The sequence below is a fragment of the Cladophialophora psammophila genome (assembly GCF_000585535.1).
Source record: "Cladophialophora psammophila CBS 110553 chromosome Unknown aczJe-supercont1.33, whole genome shotgun sequence".
NCBI lineage: Eukaryota > Fungi > Ascomycota > Eurotiomycetes > Chaetothyriales > Herpotrichiellaceae > Cladophialophora > Cladophialophora psammophila.
In genome coordinates, this window is record NW_006912954.1 from 337,436 (window position 1) to 347,152 (window position 9,717).

The window sequence follows — 9,717 nt, forward strand, 5'->3', positions numbered from 1 at the left end:
TGTAAGACGGAACGCGCTAATTATGGCAACACTAGCCTCATCGTCAGAACTCTCGCAAGGCATATGAGGCTGTGTTCTCTTTACAGGGCAGAATTAGAGACCACCTCGTCACACAGGCGGGATGTCTATATAAACAGGAAGGAATCGCTGAATAGCGCAGATAGACAAGAAGCAACCTGATACTCTTGCTCTCATGCCGTCACGTGAACGCGTCCATTACCACCTCCGTTTCACAATTTTCTTCTTCACCCGCTACTTATAGTCCTAGGCCTTTGGGAGTTCGCCTTGAATGCAAGCCACCAGAGACCAATCCTTCAATGCTGCATCTCTATGCGGCGCTGCCCACTCGCTGTACTCCATGCTCTTCTGGTATCTAGCGTAGACAGCGAAACTCTCATACTTTCTCGCCGTGACGACGTCCCAGGGAATGTCGTTGTGCTGCAGGAGGTTTGTGACGGTATCTGAGAAGAAGAGTGTCTCGGCAGGTTTGATGCCGAGTTTTTGAGCGGCAGTATTTCCCGCGGGAACGTAGCGCTTCCAGAAGGCATCGCGGCCAGAGGTGGGCTCGAGAGAAGCATGGGGCGAGGAAGGCGGGTAGATAGCTTGCTCGTTGAAGCGGAGCATGTGGATCACTGTAACTGGCACGTTGTCTGGGAAGTCCCCGATCATCGCGAGGTACTCTTTCGTTTTTAAGGGAGATTGCCATGATTGTGCCATGACTAGTTATTTCAAAGGGCCCGCTGCAAGTTCTGGAGGAATGAGCATTATAGATGCTCTAAAGCATTGAAGTTGGAACGAACGCCAGACGACTAGCGGTTGTGTCTGTACAAGATATGTAGAAACGTTGGAGTGCCTGACTGTTATGCCCGCCTAGAAGGACATCGGACGAATGCTTGTTGTGAGGAGAGCCGGCGTGTTTAACTAGGCCTGGCTAGGTACCCAGTATGGCTATGGGTACCCGTTCTGATCGGAGCCTGACCGGAACCTGACAATCTTCCGTAGTGCAGCCTGACGCATGTGTCCCTTGGCTTCCATCATCTAAGCTGGGGAAGTCTAGCGATAGCAGTGTGAAAGGCCGACGGGAAAATTTCATCTCTCCACGCTCTCACCACTTGCCCCGGATTGAACCCCCTGAAAAGCGGAGTGCCCATTTCCCTTTGGATATCCGCTAGACAAGATCTAATGCCTGGTGTTGAACTGTCGCGCCCCGCACGGGGCTTTGACAGCCGAACATGCTCCGTCGAACATACTTTCGGAAATGGATTAGGGCTTCGGAAAGGCTAGATAGAAGGAGTAACTTCCGCCTCGGAGGAAGACTCGCTAGAGGGATTGTAAGATGACCGCGCCACGGGGATAATTTCGACAACACTTGTGATTGTACTGACGGACTTGTTAGATTCCAAGACCTGAGGATCTTGTCAGTCTATTCTGTGCACCGGGTGCATCTGGTTGGCACGGCAGTGTGCCCTTGGTCGTTCTCAGTTGTATCGAAATTCCCATATAAACAAGAAGGGATCAACAGTCATAAAGAGAGATTTGCATGAAGCTCACGGAGGATAGAATACACAGAGATCTACATGAGAAATGTTCAGCTTTTGGCTCGAGACAATCACGAAGTAGTTGCGAGATGAAAGGACAAAACCAGACTAAGACGCCTCAGTTGCCAGAGAAACTTTTCTCAGGGGACTTCCTTGTGGCATCCGACAAGGTACATGAGCTTCTTTGTAGGAAACACCGACTGCATGGAATAAGCAGCTCGAGTACACAGAATAGGCGGAGACTTCAGAGAGCAGCAGAACCTTTTCGATTCAAAGCGTGTGCAGAAAGGCCCCAAAGTCCACTGAGCTGCCTAGTAAGAATGCCCACCTTGTTCTGAATATGCAGCCAATGGAAGCCACGGTTTGCAACTATGCAATGTCCTTTTTATAGGCTGGGACACACTGCCCTCAGTTTTTTCTATGACTTTTTGTGCTCGACGAGGACATATCAAGTCTTCTCTTCCAAAAAAAAAAAAAAAAAAATCGAGCATTTCGTTCTTGTTTGAAGCGCCAAACTTCTTCGTAATCAACTTCATACTCCTTACTTCTGTATCCTCACCATGCCCTCCGCTGCACCTTTCATCGACGACGAGAACGTTCGTGAAACGTTAAAGCGCAATAACATCTCATAAGTCGGGTGCTGCAAGCCGTGTCCAATATGCCGAACTTGATGCGTCTGAGGTGATTGTTACGCGCTCACAGTCTCCCAACCAGGTCTTGCATCCTGATTCTGCCGAGATGTGGTTATAGAAATCCACCACCGACCATATGCTCCAAGTAAGATGGACAGCGCAGTCAAGTAGGGCTAAACTTGAAATTTAACCCCATAATACAATTCATATCTAGCCCTTTGTTTCAGTGCTTCACTGCGCAACTACATGTTTCGAAGATCTTAAGGTATACTGGGGGTACGACATCAAGGTGCCCATGTCCCGGCCCGACATGAAATCTCTTGAAATCGGCAAAACGAATGTCTCTTCCGAGCTTCGATTCGCAAGAATTCCAGAAGTTACTCTACAAGTTTGTGGGAATTGAAACGTCCTCGTTGGCTAGCTCATCCAGGCACCTTTCTCTACTTGCGACCTACTCTCATCGCTACAAGTGAGAGCATAGGAGCTTCAATGCCCACAGAAGCACTGATGTTTGTTGTTTCTGCCTTGTTTCCAGCTCTTTACAAACAGTCACCCGTCTCTGAAGCACGTCCAGAGCGGAAGACGAGTCTCTACCCTCACTTCCACCCACCATACATGACATGGCATGAGATTACGAGCATGCAACAAGGACGTTGTTCGTGCGTCCCGCGGGGGGGGGGGGCCTTTGGACACGCCAAGGTCGGGGGGCAAACTATGGACCAAGGATATGGCCTGCTTCAGAGCCGAAATAGCCGACTTCTGACCGGATTCCCTGGCTCGTTGGCCAAGAAACATATGTATCCGAGGCTGGTGGGAGCAATTTCTTCGTCACATGGCAGAGTGAGATGGGAGATCTCGAACTTGTGACTGGTCCTACAACGATCGAAACCATTTTCGAAGGCGTGACGAGGATTAGCGTCCTTGATTTGGTTCGAGGCGATTTAGAGAGATCAAACTCTATGAGAGAGATTTTACAATTCATGCGGTATTGTATGCGCAACAAAATGGGCGAGTCTTGGAAGCATTGGGGACAGGCATTGAATATTTTATTGCGCCCATGCAAGGATATCCGTTTTGAAGATGCGGATATTGTCCTGATACAGGCTCGAGGAGTCGAACCCACATGTAACAATGCGATTAGAGGCATGTTGGAAGATATCATGCGTGGTAACACTCGGCATGAGCGGGCAGTTATCGTGAAAGAGATCGAACTTGAAAATTGAGCTCTGACAACCCTTGGTATTAAGGGGCCTGATGCTGAGAACCAAAATAGTGACTTCATGGCTCGCTGTCTTCGAACAGTCGGCCAGACATAAGCAAGACGATATAAGTAGAGTATTCAATACAATGTCAACCCCAGGACGGAGAGTGCACAGAATGCGCCTTGCGAATCAGCCCAGAAAGTCTGGTCACGGTAGTTTCCAGCCATATCTTAGTAATTCCGCCGGGGAGAGTCGTGGAATTCTACTCCGAGGTTTATATGCCCCTAGGGAACCACCTGCTGTCTCTCCCGCCTCAAAGGTTATGAGGCTGTAAGATTGGTCATGAACACCCCGTTTAGCGGAATGTCAAGAAGGGCATTTGGGCCTCCGGCCTCAAGGTCAAAGAGGGTGACGAAGTCTGACCTGAAATCAACCAGATCTATAAAATCCATGTCACACTCTGACTCGTTTGCCGCTGCCCAAGTCGGCATAATAATTTCGGTCGGTGCGTGGTGGCCGTCCTGGTCACCTGCGATCATGTCCGAGAGTTCATCCGGAATTGGCCCTTCAGAAACTTGCTTACGCTCAAGGCCATTTCTGTGCGCCACTTTCTCCAGCCTCTGGATGGGTTCCCAGTATCGCATGATAAGGGGTGACTCTGCACACAAGACTCTCAGGAGATCCAGAGCCATGTAGAAATCTTGGCTGATGTGGCATCCAAAATCCTCCCATGCGTGAACGATACTGAGCAAGAGAACACCGAGAGCGTTGATCAGAAAGTGCTTGAAGAAGACGGGGTGCGACCGAAGCAATGGCGTTGATGTGTTCACCCTCCATAGAAACAAAACCGTCTCTTTTGCCGCCTCGATCGCTGTCCGGGCATGACCGGCGTTCCTGGAGACTCTGGCCGTAGAATAGAGGACTGGCCTCCACAAAAGGTTGCGGAGTTGACAAGTCCGCGTCTTCAGCACGACTCGGAGGTAGAAAGACACATCAGTCGCCCTATCTCCACTCCCGTGCTCGCATACGCGTTCACAAGAGGTTTGCAGAATATCAGGCAGACTTGAGTACCACTGCTGAACCTGATAGTCTAGAAAGCCGACTTCTTCTTTAGGGAATTCGAGAGACATATCACCCAGTTTATTGACAATCCGGATGGCCTTACCCGACAGTTTTGCAAAGTCAACCATTGCGGCCACATATTGTAGCGAAGCCTTTTGTGCCTGAACAGCACTCGGTGACCGGGTCTCCAAATCAGCATAGGAGGAAACATCAAGCGTTGGCGTCATCAACGTCGCGTCAAAATCAATGTCCTGTAAGACGAAAGGGATTCCAAGTACCGAACTCTGACGTCTGTCGAGTATGTAGACGGCCCAAAAGATAAGAACAGCTTGGTTGCGCTCTTTGATATCTGGAAAGCTACGCAAGAGACTCTCGTTTCGGTGCAGGCCCAGCTCTAAACAGGCTCGCGCAGCCATGGAAACGAATTTGCCAGCTTTATGCTCGTCGTCAAGGTGAAAATGGAAAATAGCCTTTTTTTTGGTTGTGATGTTAATTCAGCGGCAGGACAGGGCAGCGACCATGACTAAACTTACCGCCAAAATCAACCAGACCACAGACTGTAAGGTCGTCGGGGTATCCAGGAGCGACCTTGTCAATTCTTCCTGGGCACTGTCATACAGTCGAAGCATAAGCTCGTCAGAGCTCCTCTTCTGGATCGTGATGCCTATGGCCAGGACCAGTTGGAGCGTCGTTGGATCATGAGCTAGGAGGACCTCCGAGGCGAGGGCTTTCCGTTGCGAAGGACCTGGATTTTGTAGGTCGTGGACGGCCGAAAACAGCTTCTCGACCTGATCAATCAGATTCTGGCCGTGAAGCACCGGATACATCGCGCCCGGCCCGCTGGTATAGCTTCCAATCAACTGCAAAGCTCTGGTTTTACCGAGTTGCCATAAAGGGTCTTTCGTCACCAGTCTGAGACCCGGGCTGAGTTTGCAACTTGAAAGTAAGCCCGTGTCAAGTGCTTGATTCCCGCAGACTTGAGCTTGGGTGGGTGATGCTGGAGGGGTTGAGTCATATCCCATAGCTCTGAAGCCGCATTTCACAACGTCGAGGGTGAATTCCGTGCTCGTTGGTCCGCGCACATGAGGTGATTCGGCGCGAACTGGGTTTGCGTCGCTCCAAACCGGCTCGTTGCGCTGGTCGGAGTTCCTGACCGTCGAATCATTTGCATTCCCTCCCTCTCGAGCATCTTGTTTATTTGGCGCCCGGGGACTCATCTTATTTACCAAAGTGTGGAGGACACTCTGCATCTGTCGCATTTGCGAATTGAGGTCATTCTGAGCACTGGGAGGTGTTAGTGTCTTGTGCGTGAGCTTGGTGAATGGACAACCACACCTCACGTCTTCGAAGCTACCACGTCGTCCTCGGCGAAAGTATGAGCAATCCACATTTTGTGTAGCGCATCTCTGACATGGACTGTTGCCGTCGCATTTGACCTTGCGTCGTTTGCATTCATTGCTAGATTGGCCCAAGGCGTCAGATCAGCGGCGGGTTTGTTTACTCGGGGGCAAAGCACGGTATCACTGACCAAGCATGAATGGTATAACGTGCGCGTTTCGGCGGCTCTGGCCTTGCAGAGGTTTCTAGATCTCTTTTCTCGCCCGAAATGGCCGTATTCGCATTTTCTGTTTGGTAAAAAGCCGGCCCAGTCGCCCAGGCTGTCCCTGGCCCTGCCATCGACCATCGACCCGCGAAGAACAAGCAGAAATTGTCAACAGGTCCAAAAAGACAGTTGCAAACCGTGACTTGGGCCCAAAAAGTTAGCCAAGTTTTGCGATGTTCAACTCAGCAGCAGCGCTATGGACAAAAGACATCATCATTCGAAAATCAGTGACAAGAGGGAGACCCAGAGAAGAGAAGATAGGTGGACGGGATTAGGGGTCGCCAACGGCGCAGATAAAGACCAGGAGTAGGAGACGATCTCGATTTAAGCGGTCAAGCATGCTCTAGCAAAATGTGATGGTTGCGGGACATGCGGGGTACGAGGACCTTTCTGAGACTCCATAGGCTCCTACCGTGCTCGGTGCTTGAAATGCCAACTGGTCTAGTAATCGTACCAGCTCTAAGCACTCCGGAGTAAACAGTTAGCTCGGGCGAGCCATGGTGAATGTGGAGGGAGCTAGACATTCCAATTATTGGGAAGGGACTGATTACAGTACATATCAGATCAGGTATGGGTTCCCCTATCCTAGTGAGGATTCTAGTTGCTTGCATTCACCCCCGACAACCTTGTCCACGCCCTATTGAAGGTTGCATCGAAATGCCACGAAAACGATTAGTGTACAGCTCAGTCTCTTCACCCTTGGGACTACGTCTTCGCTGGAACCCTTGCGGCGCGATGGGATGCCTCGTACTGGACTTCCGGAACTTCTCGAAATTGGAAGCTGCGGGCTCTACAGAAATGAACCTTGGGGACCCTGCAATAGAGAACGATCATGTGCCGCCGCCTGATTAACTAACGTTGAGTTGTCAACCAGTTGGCGCTATCTTGGCCTGAGGCATCTAAAATATCGTGCCGAATCTAGAATTCTAGGCTCACACAGTCCTCAAGCTAGGCCTGTCCTTGGCCTGTCCAAGCCATTCCTGGAAGAGGTTCCTAGAAGTCTAGGCCAAAGGAGATCAAAAAGGAGGCCATCTCTTGCCTCGCGTAAAGCATATCGGGCAGAGGCAGTTGAACTACGCGGATGCCTCTCAAACCTTGCCATCCAATACAACTTGTCCCAGTTCTTCCACCAGCGCATTCTGTAACGCATTTTCATTCCTGGGAATGAACCTGACCTTATAGCTCTTGGGCAACATCACCAAGGAGTTCCGATTTGCAACGCCGCGAATTGGGTGAGACTCGATTGGTCCTTGTGGGCGAATCTCGTAGCTGTTGAGAAGGCGCAAGAACAAGAGGTACAGTTCTCGGTAGGCTAGCTGCGTTCCGATACACATTCGATGCCCCACACCAAAAGTGAAGAGCGGTGCGTCAGGCTGTTCCCGCCAGCGTTCGGGGCGAAAGACTTCGGGATCATCCCAGACAGCAGGATCTGTGCGTGGGTTAATAAGGGATCGTCATCGGCTTCCAGAGGCGGGGGCTGGCTCACCCATGTTACAAGCCCATGCATTCAGAAAGAGGATCGTCCCCTTCGGGACAAGTTTGCCTTCATAAGTGAAGTCGGCGATGGATCGCCGGGGCAATGCAAGACGAGTGACCGCGTAGTACCTAGGTCACATGTTAGCAGCGAAGAGTCAAAGACCTGGCCTATGAACCTACCGCACAATCTCTTTAATCATCATGAAAAGATAGTCACACGATTGCCGGTCGTAAGCGTCGCATAGCGGTGCGTCATCTCCATACGTTGACATGATTGCTTCCTGCGCCTTCTTCTGAATCTCGGGCATCGTAGCCAACATAGCGATGCCCCAGCCGACTGCTCCATTCATAGTGTCCAGCCCCGCAGTAAGCATTGTCAGGTTCAAACTGCCCAGCTCCATCTCGTCCAGCTTCGTCTCCTGGTCGAGTTTCACATTGGCCCTGATGCAGGGCTTGTGCTCGCCCTTCTTCATCTTCTCATCCAATGCTCGGTCAAGGGCAGCGATATACTTGTCCCTGCGGGTCCTCATATCGGCGGCGATAGCCGAGCTGGAGTTGAATGGGTTCAACCTCAAAAGTGGGACATAGTCTTGCAAATTCCCCGTGGTGCTGCGAAAGTTGCTGATTAGGTCCTCGACGTACACGATTTCTTGGAACACCTCTGACTGTGATCCCATGCGATCACCCCAGTGCAGTGTGAGGCCCAGACTGAGGTTCAAGCGCAGGAAAAGAGGCATTGGATCAATTGCTCTACCGCCTGATTGACCATACTTGAGTGCCTCCGCTAAGAAGAATCGCGTCTCGATATCGAGATGCGGAATGTAACTCTCGACAGCGGGGCGGTTGAGGGCCGCACTAACCACCTTACGCCGTTTTCTCAGAGAATTCGTGTATGGAGTGGTGCCCAGGGTTGTGCCGGATGTACTGGCGATAATCTGTGATGTTAGTAATGGCTTAGACTTGTATCGAGGAATTCCTTTTACCTTGTGGAATGTGTAGAATTCTGGTCTCGACGCTGTCGCTTGCGAATTCTGGATCAATATTGCTTTCGCAGCCGCTGCACTGTTAATGACGAGGACAGGAATGCTCCCAAGCTGGACCTGATACACAGCCCCATACTTTCTTGACCATACCCTATATTGCTCTGGAATATCCTTTCCGCGCAGCTGCCACAGATTGCCTACGATCGGTAATCCAACAGGCCCTGAGAACTTTGGTATTCTGGAATTCCATCTGACAAGCTCATAAATGATGAACGTGACAGATGTTACGATGAGAATGCCAAAGAGAGCAATCTGACGGGTCGACTGGCTTTGGAAAGCGTCCCAATGGCTTGACGCCATTTCACCGGAGTCTCAAAGAGAACTGGTTGAATCTCAGATGTAATTTCGACCGTCAAACTGCACATGTCAAGGCTTGTCCTTGATGGTTCAATGGCAGATATACTGTTACGCGACTTTTGTTTTCAGCAAATAAAACAGAGAATGAGGTCGGAGCCGAGTATTTCCGCTGACGACGGAGGTTGGTGAAACAAGGTCATTTTCCATGGTCAACTAATGTAGCTAAAAGGTCATCCTATGCGCAGCAGGGATGAGTGTGTAGTCTCTCCCAAACAGCCAGAGGGCGGATGGAGGGCGGATGGTCGAGTGCTCGGCGACATTCCGAATCTCCGAGCCAGGTTGGGACCCACATTTTGCTTTCCGACATGTTTATTGTGTACCGAACATCGATAGCCGGCTCAATCTGATCATTGCAACAATGACGGCGTGATCTTTCCGCTGCCGCCCTCATGCCTGGAGGAAGGAGATTAGGTGTGTTGTGTCACATGTGAAGCTAGAGCTTGAGGAAACGCGTATTCAGCTTGAACCAATTACAAGCCCAAGCTCGATGGTGGTTTGAACCCTGAGCTCGAATACAATTAACCATCCTCAACCCTGGTTGCCAGTTGCCGGGTCTTTTGCGTAGTTTCAGTTTGATATCGACGAAAGTTCACGACGTCAGGGTATTTGCAAGGACGAATTGCACACAACGGCTGCTAAATCTTCGCTAGCTGTCTCGCCAACGTCCGATTTCAGCCTTGCCAACATACCAATCGGGATTATTTCCAAAAGCACCATGCCTGACAGAATAGTGCCAGCAACTATTCTTGGTGATCATATACTGGATCTGGCCCCTGTTTGCTGACGGTGACGGCTTTTCTGCTG

At 50.6% G+C, this 9,717-nt stretch overlaps 4 protein-coding genes across 4 annotated transcripts; 1 reads left to right on the plus strand and 3 right to left on the minus strand.

Moving 5' to 3' along the window:
* Positions 1-264: 264 nt before the first annotated feature.
* Positions 265-717, minus strand: A1O5_12433 (uncharacterized protein; the record flags this gene model as incomplete). Its single annotated transcript, XM_007753002.1, has 1 exon — positions 265-717. One exon carries the CDS (start codon positions 715-717, stop codon positions 265-267), a length of 453 nt encoding a protein of 150 aa, XP_007751192.1.
* A 1,667-nt stretch (positions 718-2,384) lies between these two features.
* Positions 2,385-3,393, plus strand: A1O5_12434 (uncharacterized protein; the record flags this gene model as incomplete). The annotated part of the gene is made up of 1 exon (XM_007753003.1): positions 2,385-3,393. The coding sequence occupies exon 1, from the start codon at positions 3,016-3,018 to the stop codon at positions 3,391-3,393; it is 378 nt and encodes a 125-aa protein (XP_007751193.1). The 5' UTR covers positions 2,385-3,015.
* Positions 3,394-3,692: 299 nt separating this feature from the next.
* A1O5_12435 (uncharacterized protein) lies at positions 3,693-5,890 on the minus strand (the record flags this gene model as incomplete). The annotated part of the gene is made up of 3 exons (XM_007753004.1): positions 3,693-4,904; positions 4,968-5,718; positions 5,775-5,890. 3 exons carry the CDS (start codon positions 5,888-5,890, stop codon positions 3,693-3,695), a joined length of 2,079 nt encoding a protein of 692 aa, XP_007751194.1.
* Positions 5,891-7,125: 1,235 nt separating this feature from the next.
* Positions 7,126-8,856, minus strand: A1O5_12436 (3-hydroxyphenylacetate 6-hydroxylase; the record flags this gene model as incomplete). The annotated part of the gene is made up of 4 exons (XM_007753005.1): positions 7,126-7,466; positions 7,524-7,642; positions 7,694-8,448; positions 8,497-8,856. 4 exons carry the CDS (start codon positions 8,854-8,856, stop codon positions 7,126-7,128), a joined length of 1,575 nt encoding a protein of 524 aa, XP_007751195.1.
* Positions 8,857-9,717: the final 861 nt, after the last annotated feature.